This window comes from Equus caballus, chromosome 5, assembly GCF_041296265.1.
Source record: "Equus caballus isolate H_3958 breed thoroughbred chromosome 5, TB-T2T, whole genome shotgun sequence".
NCBI lineage: Eukaryota > Metazoa > Chordata > Mammalia > Perissodactyla > Equidae > Equus > Equus caballus.
This window is the reverse complement of record NC_091688.1, coordinates 76,387,397-76,407,389: the sequence shown is the minus strand read 5'-3', so window position 1 is coordinate 76,407,389 and position 19,993 is coordinate 76,387,397. Positions and strand designations below refer to the sequence as shown.

Sequence of the window (19,993 nt, the reverse complement as noted above, 5' to 3'; positions counted from 1 at the left end):
AGCCAGAGCAGAATGAGGAGGACCTCCAGGTGGGGGACAGCTAGAGCAGGGAGAGGAGGGTGTCCACACAGGGGAGGGGATGGTGGCAGAGATGGGGGACTTATGACATATAGGTGTATTACTTAGGTAGACAAGTGAGTTGGGGGTATTAGAAGTCAGTATCTCATTCTCGGAGAAGGGAGTTACATATATGGAAAGACAGAAAAACAGGATGAGCCTGTGGTGTTGGATTGAAACTAAAGGTTTTAGTGAGCTCATAGTGTTCAGTACATAGATAGATAGATATTGATGTAAATGTGTGCATATCTATGCCCATGTGTGTAGATATACAAAGAATCCTCTAGTTCTCTCCATTGAGTAGGCCTGGGACCATTGAGACCCCAGTGGCAGTGAATATAGCTAGCATCCAGATCTTGGTTTCTGAGCGTCATTTCCACTGAAAGGAACCAGGGCTTCTTGGGGAGATGGTTGATTCCAGGGTAGGGCTGGGAGGAGGAGCACGATGAGCCGGAACATCTTTCTGTGCCAGAGAGTATGGAGGTGCTCAAGGAGGATGGTGCTCAAGTCAACAGAAGACAAAAGCCAGCTTGAAGGAGCTCCCACTGGTGAAACTGGGGATAATTTGAGCATCAAAGTAAATAAGGATAGTATCAGATTATAATCCACTGATTAACACAGGAACCATGACTCCATACAGGCATAAATGGAAAGTTCGATAACAAACAGGATATTTACATAGCTTCAAAGTACCTCTCTCCCAAATTTTTATTGGTTATAAAGAGGAAAAGAGGAACTCTACAGTGGAGAAGCTTGGCAGGCACCATCTTAATCAAGTGACCAAAGTGACCATCATCAGTGACAGGACAAATTGAGATCAGAAGCTACCTGATAGGATGCAGGGAGAAGAACAGACCATCCCTTGTGCTACTGCTGCCATAACCTGAGCTCATCATGAGAGGAATACAAACTGAAGGACCTTCTGTAAAATAACTGGCCTGTGATCTCCAAGAGGGTCAAGGTCAGGAGTGTCAAGGAAAGACTGGGGACCATCCCAGGCTGAAGGAGACTGGAGAGACATGACAACTAAATGCAATGTGTGATTCTGAGCTGATCCTTTTCTATAACTTGGTGAAACCTGAGCGAATTCTGAGGATGAGACAGAGGTGATGCATCGTGCTGGTTCCCTGCTGTTGACTGTTTTGCCAAGGTTGTATGCGGCGTGTCCTCGTTTGTAGGACGGAAGGGCATCTTGTTGAGAAGTTACCTTCAAATGGCTTGGGAAAAAAAGCTTTGAACTATACTTGCAATGTTTCTCTAGGTTTATGATTGTTTCAAAATTTAAAAGAAAAGAAAAACAGATAATATATATAAAAAGGTAAGAATTTAAGACATCAGATATGTGCCAAGTGAAAGATACAGTGTTTGCTCATCCCTTCAACAATGACCCCTTAGCATGTGTTGTCTTTTTGCTACTGGCTAATGAGGGTGCTAAGCTCCATCCAACACCACAGATCATAGATCTGGGATTCCAGGCCAGCTTTAAAATTCTAGAGCATCGGGAAGCCTGCCAGCATCATATTCACCATCTCCTAACTCTTCATTGGATCGCCAAGTGTCTACTTTGCTAGTATCACCTCCTACCCCAGACTCCCACTCTGTCCTTCTAGCCACATATGTCTCCTTAAGCTTAGAGATCTCTCTGTGTAGCCAGACACATGCATGGGTCAGCCTGAAGCGTAAATTCTATTCTTCATGTTTTAAAAAAAGGAGAATGAAAAAACCAGCACTTTAGCAGCTTTGCAGTACAGATGAGCCTAGCTCCTTTCATGTTAAAAGCACAGGCCAATGTGAGCATCCACAAGTGATGTTCTTATCCAAAGTGAGGCTTGTATGCTCTGACCTCCTCCCCATGTGTTTAGGAGTGTTTTTGTGTGTAGCTAGAAGAGAGAGGAAAGAATTTAGTTGCCACTGGTAATTTCTGGTTTTGTATTGTTAAGTGATAGCTGCTTAATAAGTTGAGTAAATAAAAGAAACCAGGGCCTCAGGAGCCCTAACATTGACCATTATTATTAAAAGCCGTAGTAGAGAAGGTTGTCTGTGTTGATCTCCATCGTGACATATCCGATCATCACATGAGGTGTTAGTCTTCGAATGTTGAGATAAAACAAAAGATTTCATTACTCAAGATGCCAGAATGACCAGAGTTGGTGTGCTAATGATCCTGCTGCATTACAACGAGGCCTTTGCTGCCAATTCATTTTGACCCCGTGGCCTGTCAATAAAATAGCTTGTCTTGACTCTTCCCCACCCCCACCAATCCTGCTGTTGATGTGATAATTTTTTCTTCATTTTCCCTAATTTGATATAGTGAAGGTCTGATAACTTTGGGGAAGCAAAATGAGGCCACTGGGTAGGGTTGCCAGACCTAGCAAATAAAAACATAGGGTGCCCAGTTAAATTTGCATTTCAGACAAGCCGCCGATAAAGTTTTTAGTAGAAGTGTGTCCCATGCAATATTCAGGGATAGACATATTTATACCAAAAATTATTCATTGTTTATCTGAAATTCAAATTTAACTGGGTGTTCTATATTTATCTGGTGACTCTACTACAGGGGAAGTTCCATCCTTACCCCTTTGTGGGGCAGGATTTAAAAAGAGGATGTGGGGTGAAGGAGCCCTTAATATGACCTCTTCAACTCCAGATTACTCTCAGGAAGCCCAGCCTCGTGCCTGCAGTGCAGTGATTATTCGGTGGGTCAGAAGGCCCCTTGAGGCGGGGCACGCAGACCACCCTCTCAGTGTTGTTAAGCTGAACCCCCATCCTTCCCCAGCTTGGGGCTCCTAGTTCTGTGCCTTTCTAAGAAGATGTCAAGAGACAGGAGACACACAAGGCCCTCGGCAAGCCTCTTCCAGCAGCCCCGGCAATGTGAGAGCCCCCCATGATGTGTCCCTTCGGTCAGAGCAGACACAAGCACCCACCCACCTTGGGCCCACGGGGGTAAGGGAGGGTCATGACCTGACACTTACAATGTCCCAGAGGAAGTTGGTCAGCCAGTAGGTGATGGGGCTCACTCCACTGATAAACTGGAGGTGCTTGGCTTTGCTCACTCTCTCCTGGATCAAATAAAGGACAAAGCTGGCTGGGACAAAGGACATGGCGAAAATCACGCAGATGGCAACCATAGCATCCACCGATGTGGTCAGTCTGCAGCAGGACGGGGACACAGGGAGAGAGGGGTGAAGAAAGAGAAGCAGAAGCAGAGGAAGAACAAAGTCAGGCTCTGGGAAGGCCTCACTCAACCCAGGTGACAATTCCAGAGTCTCCTTCCCACCCCTGAAGCATGACGTTCTACTCAACTGTCTAAAACAGACTGGGTCAAGGTTAAGGGGATATTTGTGGGTTTCCTGTTCCATGTTAATATTAATGTGAATTCATTAACATTAATGTCAATAGTGACTATTATTCCATCTTAATATAAAAGTCTAGATAAATTTTCTCCTTATTACATTTTCTAATGACTTGATGTTGTATAGAAATGGATTTTTACATTAATCTCATACACTGCAATGCTCTTAGCAGTTCTAATAATTTGTGTGTAGATTATCTTGAATTTTCTATGTAGACAGCTGTATGGTCTGTGAATTTATCTTGTTAAATCATGTTTTCAAGAAACACATAACATGGGGAAATATTCACAACATAAGTTTAAGTGAAAAGAGAACTGTCCCGTTTTACAGGAGCTTGGCTCTCTTCACCCTTTCCTGGATCAAATGGAAAGCATCTGGCCAAGGGGCAAGTGTGGGCTGAAATCCAACCTGAACTTGACATACAGGCCACAACCCCTGGCCTAGAGAAAGGAGCACCTTTAACTAATTCCCACAAAGGCACCACCGTGCTAGTCTCCGCCCTGGTAAAACAGCAAACGGCGTGACCCCCACGCAGTAAGGACAGAACAAATGACTGAAAGGAGACACGTAAAAATGTTGAGGGGAAATGCCCCAAACTATAGCGTTATAGATAATAAGTTCTTAAAATTCCTTTCTATAAACTTTACTTAATGAACATATACTATTTTATGATCACCAAAGACTCCTGTTTCAGATCTGACATTCAAAAGTCTTGGCAGGAGGTATGGCAACTTGGGCTGAGTGAGAATTAACATAGGACGGACTATTCTTCCTCAGTCTAGGGTCCCAGAGGGTGCCCAGAGGAAAGCCCCAAGGGGCCAGGCCCAAGTTTTAGCCGATGACACTGGTTGTTCAGGATCACTCAGGATACGCTGGAAATGAGGCCCTTCACAGCCTTCCAGACGAAGTTTGCGAAAACAAAGGCATTCCCACCAGGTATAGGCCTCGAGGAGAGCACACATTCTACAAACTGCGCAAGAGTGAGGTTTTTGCTGCCTGAAGCTGTGTAGCTAGAGCCTAAGCTTGAGGAAGGCAAGGATCTGTCAACCTCTCCAAAACCCGACCACCGTAGAGAAATTACCAGAACCCAAGATCATCACTACTTGGTGAGTTGAAAGATTTGCTGAATTTTCCCAGTTCCCGGCAGTCCTTTTGCATACTGGAAAGGAGAATGTTTGCGTAAGCTCCCGGAGGAACTTGCTGTCAAGAGCCAACAGGGAACAGAACCAAATATACGCTTACTTTCCAAATAAACAGTATGAGGAAAGAGAATGGCCAAGCTGTCTGGTATAGGAAGCATTTGAAAGTCACGTTCATGTGTGCCTGCTTGGACAAACTTGCCATCCTGCCCAGCAGCTCAGGTTAGTGAAAATCCTCTCGGGGTATCCAGAGAGTGGAGGCGGGCCAGATAGCCGTGAGGCTGGGGGCCATTTTGGCTTACACTGTGATCTCCGAGAGCTGCTCCTTGGTCAGGTTCAGGGGCTGGCTCATGACGGTGATGCCGTACTCTTCGGGGTTCCTGTCTTTGTGCAGGCTGGCCCGTAAGATGGCGTTGTGCCCCACGTTGAGAAAGCTGACCAGGGCATGCCACCCTTTGTTGTTAAACCACACCTATAGGGTGAAGATGGGCTTTGTCAGGCTGTGCTTCCACCACACCAGAGACGCTGAGCTGCAACAGCTGTTAGAGAAAATGAGCCACAGGAGACAGAACGAGAGAAGGAGGAAGGGTTTGGCAGCTGGAAGATATTTCATGCTACAGTTCAGCAGGCAGAGGGTGGGAATTTAATTAAGCCAAGAAAATAAAAATAAAATAACCAGAACACATGAATTTTTGGCTCTTGGGCAGGTTATACAGGGCCAATACCTTAATGTTGTCTTCAGTTTCTAGGTGTTTAAGGAAAGCAGACATTTCTTTAGAGGCCTCTCTGGTGACAGGGCCCTAGAAAACCATAATAAACAAACAAGAGGGGTTTTTTCCCCCTTAATACTCATGATAATTTCTGTTTCATGATAAACCGGAGGGTTGAAAGTCCTACCCAGACCTGCAGTCTGCTTACATACCCCGCTCACGTTCATCATCTGGCCGAGGTCGCTTAAGAATCCAACAAGCGCTTCCCCAGTGATGGGGAGGACCGGCAGCTTTCCTCCGATGGAGATTCCTCCGTACCTGACAAGGGAAGAGGAAGCCCTCAGCTCAGCGCCATGGACCATGTGCATGCTTCACGCTTGCCGTAGATCTCTCAGTTTTGTAAGAAAATGTGTACTTTTAGGGGAATTGTCTGGACTAGTGAGCGACATGGCTCCACTTTACAAACCAACTTTCCAAGCTTCCTCATTGCCTCCAGGATGAAGTTCTGTTTCCTTCTGAGCTTAGTCTCTGCCCACCTCTCCAACCTCACCCCTCCTCATGCCTTCCCTTGCCTGGCATATTCTGGCCGTGTGAAATCACTTTCAGACCCCCCCCTGCTCCGGGTTGCCTCCGTGCCGCTCTGCCTTTGTGGGGCTGCTCACTTCCTGGGGTGCCTTTCCCTTTTTGAGAGTCTGGCCAACTCCTGCTTATCTGTCCCATGTCATTTTCTACTTGAAGTCTTCCCTAACTCTCCCTCGACCCCAACCAACGATCCCCATTCTGTGCCACTTCTGTCCTTTGCAGGTACTCCTGACAGCACTGGACTCCCCTTTATCTAATCAGCACCAGTCCTGCCTTCCTCTCTCGGAGCCTCTCAAACCCACCCCTGCCTTAGGCAGCCCCTCCCTTCTCCTGCCTCCACCCTTGCTCTGGCTCCTGAAGTGGGATCCTAGCCTTGGGTCTCCCACTCTGAGCCATCTTCCACACTTCCCTGGAAGTCTTAAGAGATCCGGCTCAAATACCGATCTGAGTGTGTCACTCACTGGCTTAAAACCCTTCAGTGGAGGATAAAATGCCAAACTCCTTGACAAAATAAAATTAATTTGCCAGTTGGGAAGGCAGGGGAGGAAAACTGTATTCCTCAGGGAATTTAATTGTCTCTCCCACCCCCCCCCCCCCCAACTTGCACACCTTGCTGAGGCCCTGCACTTCCCTCTAGGGAGCAATTCTAAAAGCTGGATTTCATTTTTATGGGCTAGAATCCCCCAGGAAATCAAGTCAACATCAGCTCCACATTCACTCTAGAGGCCCTGTTCCTGAGGGAGCTGGGAGGCCAGCTCACTCCCAGAATATTCTGGAGGATTCTCCAAACCTCTAGAACCACTTGGGTGTCCAGGATACCTCGGGAACAGGGTGAGGGGGCAGTCTGGGCCAGACCCCCTGAGGCTTAAACGGAATGGGCCAAGGGGTGCCAGGGCTCAGTTTATGAGCGTCCTCATGGCAGCATTCTAACTGTCATGCACTCGGAGGCATTAGAGCCTCCGTTGAGTGAGAATGCTCTGGAACGCCTCTTCAGGGAATACCACTGCCCACTTCTGTCTCCCAAGGAGATCTACTACTGAGCACCTTCTGGGTCCAGGTGCCCCTAGCCACCTGCCCTTCAGGACACGTCTCGTGAATTCCGGAGCATGGACAGAACAGCCCATCCACGTGGCTGAGGTGTGGCTTTTTTATGTGCCATTATTTTAAATGAATCAATCTGAGATTTTAATTTCTTACAAAAATAGTTTCTTACCTCTGTTCATTGACCCAGAATTTGCTCTTTAAGCTGAAAGCCAAAAGAAATCAAACAGTGAATACCACAAGTATGGCAGTAGTGTTAACCTCCCTTCCCAAACACTCATTGGGATGTCTTAGTCTTCAGGGGCATTTTTAAATTTCCTGACATCCAAGCAGTGCGGAAGCCCCCCAGCCCAGAGGCCGGGCCTGAATACACAGGTGGAGAAAGGATGGATGTTTTCCACCACTGGTTCTCCAAGTCGCATCCCACATGTGGGACTTTCTGAGTGGCCCTGTTGTAAAACCAGTGTGCCTCATCTGGACCCAGAAAATATGGCAATAACCACGCCAGTGCGGAGTGAGGCTGCAGCCCTCCCCTCTTTCACCCTGCACAAATGAGACTCTAGGAATCACCTGTACACCTGGGGGAAGCTCTAACTTACTCCAAGCCCAAAGTTAAGAGACTGACTTCCAGCCAGTCAGTCTAAATTACAAGATAGGAAACAGGCAGACGCCAACTCTAAACCTCATGGTGCAGACCCATGAACTGTTGTTGTCGTTAAGCACAAAATCCAAAATTCCATTTTGCAAATTTGCTGCTGAGAACAAAGTTTGGGATGGTTGTCGTTTATTGCAGTATTGAATAAATTCTCCACACCCTGCTTTCATTTTTGTGCTTGGGTGGCGTTCTTCATTTTGCTGACTGCTGGCACAGCATTGCCTTCCCAGCCACTGCTTCACCATCTGCAGTGGGTTCTGGTTAACCAACTCCATTTATCCCTTGCTCAGGGCTCTGCTAGGGGAAGCAATGGAAAGCACTACTAAAATTAGACAGCGTGTTTTATTGGAAAGCCCCAGAGCATGTGGGGCCTGAATCAGGGTCCCATGCGATCCTCTCTCTGTAGCATGCTCTCGTCAAGCTGCTTGCTCTCATAAGTGGTGCTGAAGCAGGGCCATCTTGGGGTGGGGCTTGATAAGAACAGCTGCAGAGCTGAGAGTAAGAGACACTTATGGAAGAGTTTGTTAGCAATTTAAAGGGCAGTGACATGTGATAATTTTCAGTTGGAGTGTGACAGGTGCAGTTAACCTGGCCAAGCTGTGGGCTCACTCAGACACTCTCCCACTGCCTCTTTCCTATCTTTGTCTAATTTTTTCCTTTCTCCTTTTTGCTTCTTACTTTTCCTTCTTGCATCTCCTTTTTCCCTCTGCCTTTTCCCATTTACTCTCTCTCCTCCCTCCAAACTTTGTCTCTCTTTCTTAACTAGTTAAAATATGAGGCTGCATTATTGGACAAATTCTATGCTATCTTATTTTAGTTTTAATAGTGCATGGGTTAAACTTTAAGACTGCTTGGCCTAAACAAAACAAAACCAAAACCAAAATTCATCTAAAGTTGCGCTTCCCTTGTGTATGCCTCAGTTACTTTTTCTGTTAGATAAGGCTCTCAACTTAGGGAAAAAAAATTCCACTGCCCTGATTGTTGGTAAATCATGAGAGTAAGTTATCTTCTGTCCCCAGTTAATGTTTTCTACAGGGAGCCAGGAGGAAAAGTAAAAAACGGCCTCTCCTTACCCGCTTTGTATAAGAGCAGGATACGTTTTCACCAGGAAGTCAGAGATGTTCCTGTTAGTAAGGTCTTGTAGAATTTCCGTGCTGCGCTGGATTCTCTGAGGCAATGAGACAGTTGCATTAATTACTTAGAATTTGAGGCCTTATAGTTGGTGAAACTATTCATTCTTCTCCAGAAATTATTTCTGGACTCAGCTACTGGGAAAATACTAAATAAAGCACTGGCATCTCCCCAGTGCCCACATCAACGACATGCAAGTCATCTTTGACCCCTTTCTTTTCTCCAGCGCATTGACAAGACAGGAAAGCGGCAACTCCAGAGCAGACCTCCAATCCATCGCATCTCTCCAGGTCCACACTACCAGAGCCCCCACCTAGACCTCACCCGGACCTCTACAAAAACTTCCAAACTGGTCCCCCTGCTTCCACCCTGGCCCTCCACAACCCATTCTCCACCCAGCAGCCAGACCGAGCTTTAAAAATGTAAATCCACCCCAGTCACCTTGCTTATCACACTCCAATAAGCCCTGGGATCTGACCCAAATTCATCACCAAGGCTGATGTGGAGGTGATTTGGACCTGCCCGCCCTCTGAGCTCACCTGCTGCTGCTGCTCCCCCCTCCCCCATCCCCCTCGATTCTCCCTGTCTCTCAGATAGGCACCTCTGATGCCTGAAGTAGCTTTGCACCTGGTGGTTCCCTCTGCCTGGACTGCTCTACCTGGACAATCTCACATGGCTAGCTCTTCATCAAGGTCTGAGCCCAGATTCTATTCCTCAGAGAAGTAGTCAGTCACCCTATCGTAACATACTGTTTATCATCTTCGCGTCTTCATCAGTCAGAAATTTGCTTTCCAATTGATCTGTTTAGTTGTTTTTGCCTGTTACCCCCTTGTAGGATATAACTTCTGTGAAAGCTGAGACTTTCTCGGACTGGCTAGCTGCTGTGTCCCCAGCACCCAGAACAGTATCCGGCCTACAGTTGAAACAATAAATTTGTGACATGAATGAAAGAATCGAAACTGTGCCTTACAATTTACAAATCTCTTTTAAAATACGTCTGGGACTGGAAGCTAGTTAATCAAGACTTCAGAGAAGCCCAAAGTGCATGAGTTTGGCCACCAGGTGGCAATATTACTTTAAATTTGGGAATACATAGTTTTCAGTTCCGGTCAGTCAGGAACCTTGGGTGTCAAGGGTGCCACCCAGAGGTAGCTGAGGGGATTTTCTGTGGCATTAAAACCACCATCATGACACATTCATTTTTATACACCTTCTGTCTCCCTCTCCCCTTTCCCATTTTATTTCCTTCTTCAATTCACTTTCTTTAGCTTGTTCCTCTCTCTCATACTAGGGGAAGAGCTAGCATCTACTGAATCCTTACTGTGTGCCGGGCACTGTGTTAAATGCTTTACATCCATCGTAATATATCCCACAATCCTCATACCTTTGTGAAAGAGGAATTATTACTGTAACCCACAGACAGAGAAACTGAGGTTCAGGAAGGTTAGCTAACTTGCACCAGGTTACACACCTTGCAGGTGGTTGACTTAAGATTTGAACCTACGTCTGTCTCCTCCACAGCCCTTGCCCTTTTCACACCATCACCCACTTCTCAAGCTGAAAATGGCACCAGGGGAGCTGCCAAGCTCTCCTGGTGGAATCTAGGCTGAAACAATTGCTGGTTCCTGAGAAGTTTATGATAAATTGTTTTCTAAAAATTCTGTCAAGTAAAATACTCCTATGACTATCTCTACGTATTCTAGAAGTCAGGGATGGAGCATTTCCACCTCAGGACCCACCACCACTCAAAGAATGTCAGAACAGGACAGAGCCCTAGAGAAGACCACATCCACCAGTCCTCTTGTCCAGATGAGGACAATTTACTGCCTCTGAACTAAGTCTGTACCCTCTGGCCCTATTGCAGGCGGAATGGGAGAGTGTGTGTGAGGGGGAGGGGTGAGTGGGTGTGAAAGAGAGAGACTGAGAGAGAGGAAGCAGCTGCTGTGCAGATGCATGACATTCAATTTTGCTCCCGAGAGGCATGAATGATAACGAGGAAGTGCAGGAGTGAGAGAAAAATCACAGAAATGGGTATGCCTTTGTCCAGGACTTTGGCTGGAGTGAACTGTTGAATTTTTTCCCCCAGGAACCAAAGACTAACTACTGAAAATAACTTTCTAAGCCAGACAGGAAGCCTTGAAGTTAGAACTCACTGAGGAAATGAATCCCATGCAGCCTCGCTTGGCCTTCCCTCCCCTACCCTCCCAGCCAGTCCCTCAGTGTCACTGCCTGCGTGTCCTGATGCTGGATGTGTTTGAGTAGAAGCAGCCACAGGGGTCCTCAGCAAACCCAACTCAGCAAGGCTTTCCCTTGGGGTACAAAGGATTGGGACGAGCTCCTTGAGTCCCTCTTTTGAAATTTCTATGATGCTGCGGTGCCTGAGTTGGGATTCCAAGGGAAAATACACTGCTTGAGAAATATAAAGGTATATGCTTTTAGCATATAAAAAAGAGAAAGGTAGGATGCTCATAAACATAGAATCATTTACAAGCCAGAAACTGTGACGGATTCAATGGAAAACTGGGTTGTCCCCCATTATCTGCTCTGCCCTTCTGCCATATGCCGTAGCAATAGACTTTTTGGTTGGGTACAAGGCCACCCAGAACAAAGACTGTAGTTCTCAGTCTTCCTCGATGTTAGGTTCTGGCCAATGATACATATGTGACAGTGCTGTGTGGTAGCTCCTGAAAATCTTCCTTAAAAGAGAGCACATCTGGGGCTGGCCCCGTGGCCGAGTGGTTAAGTTCACGCGCTCTGCTGCAGGCAGCCCAGTGTTTCGTTGGTTCGAGTCCTGGGCGCGGACATGGCACTGCTGATCAAGGCCATGCTGAGGCAGCGTCCCACATGCTACAACTAGAAGGACCCACAACGAAGAATATACAACTATATACCCGGGGGCTTTGGGGAGAAAAAGGAAAAAAATAAAATCTTTAAAAAAAAAAAAAAGAGAGCACATCTGCACACTCTGCCCTCTCTTTTTCTTCTTCCCTTCGTCCATCCTGCTCCTGGAAAGCCAATTCTGCCATCTTGGCCGGTGAGGCTGAGGCCTGTTTACCACGGAGGAGCAGCAAGATAGAACATCATGGGCCACCTGTGTTAACTCTGACACGAGAGAGAGACAAATTGTGTCTTATTTTATCCACTGTTCATGTAGGGTTGTCATCAGTCGAGTTGAATCTAATTCTAAATAATACAGTTTATTTGCCCATGTTATTCCATTGAATTCTCATAATAATGCTATGAGATAATTTGCAGTTATCCCCAATTTATAAGTGAGGACGTTAAGGCTCAGAGAGGCCAAGTAACCAACCCATGGCTCTCTGACACTCGCACCCTGCCACACGGCATCTCAGGGAAACAAGCATTCCCTGGCAAATCACTAGAGAGGGCCACGTGAGGCCCAGCTCTGTGCAAGTCTGCCGGGAAGCCTGTTACCAACTCCAGACAAAGCGACTTCTCTGGGCCCTTTCGCTGTCTCTGGAAGTCCCGGGAGAGGCTCACTGTGACACACTCTGGAATTCAGAACTCTCAGGAGAGGGTGCTCCTCAGAACCAAAACTGTGGTGTTCTTGCAAAAGATAGGTTGCTGGCTGTGCATGTGTGTGTGCGTGCACAGGTATGCATGTTAGTTACACAGCACATGGTGAGCTTCTCAATTAAGATTGTTAATGTGTGCAAAGACATATGCATTTGAATGGACACTATAACATTGTTTACAAAGGAGAAAAATTGAAAAACCACATGTCCAAAAATGAGAGATTAGTTAAATAAATTAAAGTAAATCCAAGCAGTGGGATAGTATGCAGGCATTAAAAATGATGATGTAGATATATATTTACTGACATGGACATGTGTTCGTGATATGTTGCTAAGTGAAAATAGCAGATTTCAAGGCAGCATTTTGATGTAATCCTGCTTAGATGGATAAAAATCAAATGTTATTGGTGGTTACCTCCTAGCAATAGGATGATTCTTTTCTTCTGACATATCTGTATTTTCTAACTTCTAAGCATGCATGAATAATTTTTTCAGCGTTTAAAGATATTTTGCACTAGACCGAATAGGGAGTGTTTGATGGAAAATGAAATAATTGGTCAGTGACTTCCTCCACGTGGCTGTGACAGGGCCCTCTGGGACACCCCTCTGAGGGGATCCAGGGAGCCTCGCTGAGTCCCTCACTCAACTGTCACTCTGAAGCATTAGGCACGTAGGGGCTCAGGAGGCACATGAGTTCTCCCCCATCCCTGCTGTCGGGAGCAGATTCAGGGCCCGCGGTTCCCCAGGGAGGGTTGAGGTACCTGAGGGGGTGGGAGCCCCCCTGCACCCTCAGGGCACTCGGGGAGCATGGTGAGCTTCTCTCTGGTGCTGCACCTGCAGGACGGCGAGGGGTTGTCTGCTGTCCATTTCTGCTCCTGGAGCAGGTGGGTGACGTTCGGAGACACAGAGGGTGTCTTCCAGGGTGTTGAATTGCCACAGGGGTACTCCCTCATGGAAGATAGGAGAATATTTCACAATCAGCTCCCAGGTTGATGAAAATCCCCCAGAATGAGAAATAATGCCCAACCCTCTCCACAGCCTTTCCTCTCTCTCCTCAGACCCACAACGTTTCTTCTTACACTATGGGGGTTAGTTTCTGCTCAAGAAAAATCAAGACTAGGATTTCTTTGACTAGGTGTGGGGCTGGGGAATAATTATCTAATTTGTGGATGACTTTATCGTCTTTTTTTTCCTTCTGGTGGCTCTAGCAGTTGAAAGACAACAGATAAAAGAGGATTTGAAATTAGTCTATTTTGGTCCTTATCAGTAGCTCTGAAAAAGACTGAATGAGAGAAGCAGTTAAAATTATACTGAACTTTGAGGATTCTCCGTGGATTTCAACTGCCCTCTATAATTCCCTTCTCAATACTAATAACAACAATTGAGAGTTGGCCATGTATGTAATTAATGTCATTCTAGGTCCAATCGCACAATAGCACCCCCCCCCCCATCTCCCTCCTTCCCTGTTCAGACTACTTTCAGCTGGGGGCCTTAGGGCAGGGTGCGCAGGGACTTACGGAAGCCACTCTTCCTTCAGGCAGCGGTTGCCAAAGCCTGGCTTGTTCAGGAGGACGTCTGCAAGCGCAGCTAGCTGCTCACTGCCCGGCTGGTCCATGCTGGACAGAGTGACAGGGGGCTTACTCACTGGACACATGATGGGGACAGAGGGCAAAGCAACCAACATGCAATGCAACAAGCATTTGTTGAATGGCTGCTACGTGCCAAGCATGTACACAGAGCACAGAACGCTGCCTCGGGGTAGTTATGGGCCTCCTTGGAAGCAGGTAGGCTATCTGAACACACCCAGTGATCTGATGGCATGTCACGTCTGCATCTCAAAAAGATGGAGCTTCAACTCATTCACCCACGCTTTACTTTCTCTTCCCTTATTCCTGGCATCTAGATTGTCCACTTGGCATCACCTTTCAGACAGACGCAGGTACATTACCTTCCTTTCTGAGGGCAGCCCGAAGACCCCTACCATGTTGGTGACTGGCCCAGGGAAGTGGGAAGGTCAGGGCCCCACCAAGCAGCATGTGACCCCAGAGCCCCACAACCCATGAAGGTGAATGATAACCTCTGGGGACAAGTTTACGCACCTGAAGAAAGTATACTGCTGCCCATACATCCAGGGGTGAAGGGTCAAAGTGGGATATTCACCAAAGGGAGGGATGATGATGGAAAGCATCAGTGCCAAAAACACAAAAGTGGCCGGGAGCACAATCTGTGGGAAAATAAACATGGCAACGTGGGCTGTGGTATGAGCTATGTTAAAGACACACACACACACACACACACTCACTCTTTTCAACATTTATCCTGCAGCCTCATAACCAGGACCTGGTGGAGAAGAGCACCCTTCTGGGGAACATGACAGGGAGGATGCACAAAGGCAAGATGAGGAGGAGAAAACAGAATATTCTGGTAACCACTGAAGAATGGTTGAAGTTGGTTGAAGTGGGCCAACATTAGAACACTGAAGTAGCCCAATGTTCAGCCAGAGCTGAACCAGGTTTTCTTTTCCTGAATAAAAACCATAAAAAGCAAAAAGAGGATGATGACCTTACTCTGTAGGGTCATTGCAAAAAATGAATGAAAACATGACTACCCTTCACTGTAAAAATAAAAACAACATTAACATATTCACTATTATTCTATTTTCTCTGCTAAATGAGGTTGAATACTTACAAAGAAGGTTTATGTTACCAGCAATCAAAACAAGGTTGGCGAGAAGGGGAGGAAGCCTCCAGAACATAAAGAGGGTGCTCGCGCTGTGTTTGAACCCACGCACATGAGAAAGCCTAGGAGAGGATGGAGAGGCAGGGGAGGACAGGCCCTGGCGAGGAGCAGTCAAGAAGAGTCAGAGACCCACAGAATACCTGGGCCAGGAAGTCTTTGTGGCTGCGGACGGCGTGGTGGAATCGCTTGACCAGCAGTGCCTGCACGTGCTGGAGCCGGAGCCGCGCGCCTGAGTTGAGCCGGCCGCCAGGCTGTGGGGAAGGCCAGCCCGCAGCGCCAGGAGCTGGCTCTGCAGAGCAGCCATTGGAGCCCTGGGGAGTCTGTCTGACCTTCTCGCTGGGACCCAAACAGGGGTGTCGGAGGCTGACATTTTCTCTTTGCTGAGCGCCGCCTGTTTGGGAGATCGAATTAATAATTTAGAAAAACATCCACAAGATCCAGATCTCATGGGCCATTTTTTTCTTACAGCATTGGTTTTCCCTTCATTTAAATCAGCAACAAAATATCAGGCCAGGGAAGTTAATAAACTTTTAAAAATTCTGTTTTCCAGAGTAAATCATCTATAGACAGAATCACCTGAAATAGCTTAAAAATTCTCTATAGGAGTTTAACAGAACAGGATAGGACAGAGCAGATAAAATATATAACTATCTAAAAACAGTAAAGTTGCAGAATGACGTGTAATAAGATCATACTTATGCTAGAGAGTGCATGTATCATACACAAAGGAATATGACATTTTATATATGCACACACCCACATTTGTAACTGCAAATTGCTGAAAGAAGGCTCACCAATTGTTACTAAGATTACCAATGCGGGCGCAGAGCTGGATAAGAGGCAAGGATGAAGAGGGGATGGTGGTTTTAACCTTTTTTGTATTATTTGAAATTTTTAACCAAAAAAAAATTCATGTATAACCTGTGTACTTAAAAACAGTACAAGTCAGAGTCAACTTGGTACTTTCCAAATTCTTAGAGGCAGCTGAGAAGCGGTGGAATCACTTATGAACTAGGAGTTAGGAGACCTGGGTTTGAATCCTGACTCTTCCAGATGCATAAATTTGGCTAACTGACTCATCCTGCCTGAATCTGAGTTTTCCCATCCGTAAAATGAAAATGAGACCATTTTACAGGGTTCTAATGAAGATTAAATGAGCTAACACGTGTGACTGTGCTTCATAAACCATCTCAAGTCATCGGTTATGTTGAAGCTGTTGCTTACCATCACTAATTAATGCCAATTTGCAGAACATCTGTTGTTGGACATAAAGGGAGCGCCTAGAGGACATCTGGTTGGTTCCCAGATGCTTTCTTAACCCTACCTGGACACGGGCAGCTGCAAAGGGAGTTGGGTCAGCTCAGTCATCCTTTCAGCTAGCATCCATAGACACTTGCAATGACAGGATACTCAGAGGGGGAAGAATTTCTGTAGGCTCACTGACAACCAGGCGCTGGAGTCCCAGTTCTCCAGCCTTCTTCCTCCTGATCTGGGCTCAGATTTGATGTTGCTGTGGCTGGTCCTCCCTCTGGTAGGATCCCTGCTGCCTCTCCTAATGTCTATCCTGTGAGCTTTGCTCTCCCTCATGCCCCATTGGGACTGGAGCCCACTGTCCTGGCCAGAGCTTAAGGCTCGGAGCCTGTTCGGAATCTCCAGTTTGTCCTGGCTTTCTGCTGCCCTCTAGTGGTCAATGGCTGTGAGCCACCCCTTAGAAGTGGTATTGACCCTCTTGCTAGCATGCAACGTGTGACCCCAGCGGACATCTGCAAGTTCCTTCAGACCTTGGAGACAAGATCAGAAAATATCATCCTCTAAAACTGAGCCAATTCAATAGAAATGCATTTAGCCACCTGAAAAATGAGAGGCAGTGAGAATGTGGCATTGAGGATCCTAGATTTGAGAGCTAAGATCAGGAAATAAGACTCAGACGCCTGTGTGACTTTAGGCAAGTCATCCTACCTGTGTGAGCTCAGTTTCCCCCAGATGGGGCCAATTCCTGCCCTACTCGCCCCATAAGATTCTAGTGACAATCAAATAAAACAATGGATGTTGGGGCCGGCCCGGTGGCACAGTGGTTAAGTGTGCATGTTCTGCTTCTCGGCTGCCCGTGGTTTGCTGGTTTGGATCCCAGGTGCGGACATTGCAGTGCTTGGCAAAAGCCGTGCTGTGGTAGGCGTCCCACGTATAAAGTAGAGTAAGATGGGCATGGACATTAGGTCAGGGCCAATCTTCCTCAGCAAAAAGAGGAGGATTGGCAGGAGTTAGCTCAGGGCTAATCTTTCTCAAAAAAACAAAAAAAATGTATGTTAAGTGTTTTGTGAAGTATAAAGGGCTACACCAGTTTGAAGAAAGAGATGCTTTTTAAATGTTGAGACTAGCGTATTGCTAAGTCTTAGTCAGAAATTGCACGCAGTGTTAAGATTTGAGATGTAGTAACTCATTTAATTCTCTCAACAACCCTAAAAGGTGGATAATATCATCCTCATCTTGCAGATGAGGAAACTGAGGTACAAAGAGGCTAAGTATTTACCCAAAGCCACTCAGTTAGAAAATCATAGAGCTTAGGTTTGATGTGGGTCAGCCTCATTCCAGAGGCTACACACTTAACCTCTACCCTTGACTGTCTCTTTGGAGCATCCTATTCTACGCCCAGGATAGCCAGTTTTCTGATGTGTAATTTATTCTGAGAAGACCTAGTTATTAAGAAGGAGTATTCTGTGTAGATAAAAGCCCCCAACACTTACATCCATTGTAGCTTCTGACATAAATGAGCATATTTTCATTCTGATCTTGTTTAATTTAAGTCTCTGCCTTTGGGTGAGCTGAGAGAATTCAATTTCGGTGTCTGCAAAGCTGGAAAGAAAAGCTGGGCCCTGCAGTGAGCTGCCCCACCCCCTCCTTCACTCCCCACTCTGCCAGGATGGCCACAGCTTCTGGCCACCACAAACCTACCCGGGTCATGGAGCATGTTTGGGCTGGTGTATTTGATGATTGGTAGTTCTAGGCATAGCTGGTAAATAAACTTCTGGGATCACTTACAAAGCAAAACTATCCTTCAGATATGATGGAGAAATAAAATCTTTCCCAGGTTTAACAGAAGCTGAAGGAGTTCATTACCACTAGACCTCCCCTACAAGAAATGATTAAAGATGCCCTCATACCAGAAACAAAAAGGTAAACCATCCACAAAACTTTGAGCAAGGAGATAAATAGACAGACAAAACCAGAAAACTGCAGCTATCAGAACAGGGAAGCAAATACTGAATTATAACTTAAAAGATAAAGGGAAGGAAAACATCAAAAGTGACTATAAACAATTCAACTTAGTCACAAACACAACACAAAACAGAAAAATTTGTAACAACAATAACTCAGAAGAGGAAGAGGAAAAGGATGGAATCTGCTTAGGCTAATGGAGATAAGAGGCTATGAGAAAATGGACTATTTCATTTACGAGATCTTTTATACAAACCTCACAGTAACCACTAAACAAAAAATGAGAGCAGAGCCAGAATTCTGAGAAACTGGGAAAACTCCACAGAAAATCACCAAAATGAAATGGCAGTCAGAAATACAAAGGAAGAGAAACAATGGAAACATAGGACAATGGAAAACAAGAGATAAAATGGCAGTATTAGGCCCTCATATATCAATAATCACTCTAAATGTAAATGGATTGAATTCTCCAATCAAAAGACACAGAGTAGCTGCATGGATTAAAAACCAAGACCCAACAGTATGCTGCCTCCAGGAAAGACATCTCAGCTCTAAAGACAAACATAGGCTCAGAGTGAAGGGATGGAAGACGATACTCCAAGCAAATGGCAAACAAAAGAAAGCAGGTGTTGCCAAGTTATATCAGACAAAGCAAACTTCAAGATAAAAAAGACAATAAGCAACAAAGAAGCACAGTATATAATGATAAAAGAGACATTCCACCAAGAGGACATAACACTTATGAATATATATGCACCTAACACAGGGGCACCAAATACATAGAGAAACTATTAACAGACCTAAAGGGAGAAATTACAGCAACATAATAATAGTAGGGAACCTCAACATCCTACTTACATCAATGGACAGATCATCCAGACAGAAAGTCAACAAGGAAATAGTGGATTTAAATGAAACACTTGATCAGAAGGACTTAACACATATATAGAGAGCATTCCATCCAAAACCAGCAGAATACACATTCTTCTCAAGTGTGCATAGATCATTCTCAAAGACAGACTGTATGTTGGGAAATAAGGCAAGAATCAACAAATTTAGGAAGATTGAAATCATCTCAAGAATCTTTTCTGACCACAATGCTATGAAACTAGAAATCAGCTACAAGAAAAAAACTAGAAAAGTCACCAATACGTGGAGACTAAACAACATGCTACTGAATAACAATTGGATCAATGAATAAATCAAAGGAGAAATTAAAAAATACCTGGAGACAAATGAAAATAAAATGACAACATATGAACTCTCACGGGATGCAGCAAAAGTGGTTATAAGAGGGAAATTCATAGCAATACAGGCCCACCTCAACAAAATTCTCATATAAGTAATCTTAAACTGCACCTAAAAGACCTGAAAAAGAAGAACAAACAAAGCCCAAAGTCAGCAGAAGGAGGGAAATAATAAAAATTAGAGCAGAAATAAATGAAATAGAGACTAAAAAAACAGTAGAAATGATTAATGCAACTAAGAGCTGGTTCTTTGAGAAGATAAACAAAATTGACAAACCCTTAGCCAGACTCACCAAGAAAAAAGGGAAGAAGCCTCAAATAAGTAAAATTAGAAATGAAAGAGAAGAAATTACAATGGATAGTACAGAAATACAAGGGATTATTAAGAGAACACCATGAAAAACTATATACCCACAAATTAGATCACCTAGAAGAAATGGATAAATTCTTAGAGTCATACAACCTCCCAAAATGGAATCATGAAGAAATAGAGAATCTGAATAGACAAGTCACACGTAAAGAGATTGAAATAGTAATCAAAAACCTTCCCAAAAGCAAAAGTCCAGGACCAGATGGCTTCTCTGGAG

At 45.4% G+C, this 19,993-nt stretch overlaps 1 protein-coding gene across 1 annotated transcript in view; it reads right to left on the bottom strand.

The window, feature by feature from the left end:
• ABCA4 (ATP binding cassette subfamily A member 4) overlaps positions 1–19,993 on the bottom strand; it is a 130,644-nt gene that overhangs the window by 25,471 nt on the left and 85,180 nt on the right. Inside the window, exons 27-36 of the mRNA XM_005610408.4 lie at positions 15,084–15,334; positions 14,304–14,428; positions 13,722–13,820; positions 12,966–13,152; positions 8,611–8,705; positions 7,055–7,087; positions 5,472–5,577; positions 5,275–5,349; positions 4,852–5,021; positions 3,030–3,207 (exon numbers count right to left, since the gene is read on the bottom strand). Coding sequence (XP_005610465.3) covers positions 3,030–3,207; positions 4,852–5,021; positions 5,275–5,349; positions 5,472–5,577; positions 7,055–7,087; positions 8,611–8,705; positions 12,966–13,152; positions 13,722–13,820; positions 14,304–14,428; positions 15,084–15,334 — 1,319 coding nt within the window. The remainder of the gene's footprint in view (positions 1–3,029; positions 3,208–4,851; positions 5,022–5,274; positions 5,350–5,471; positions 5,578–7,054; positions 7,088–8,610; positions 8,706–12,965; positions 13,153–13,721; positions 13,821–14,303; positions 14,429–15,083; positions 15,335–19,993) is intronic.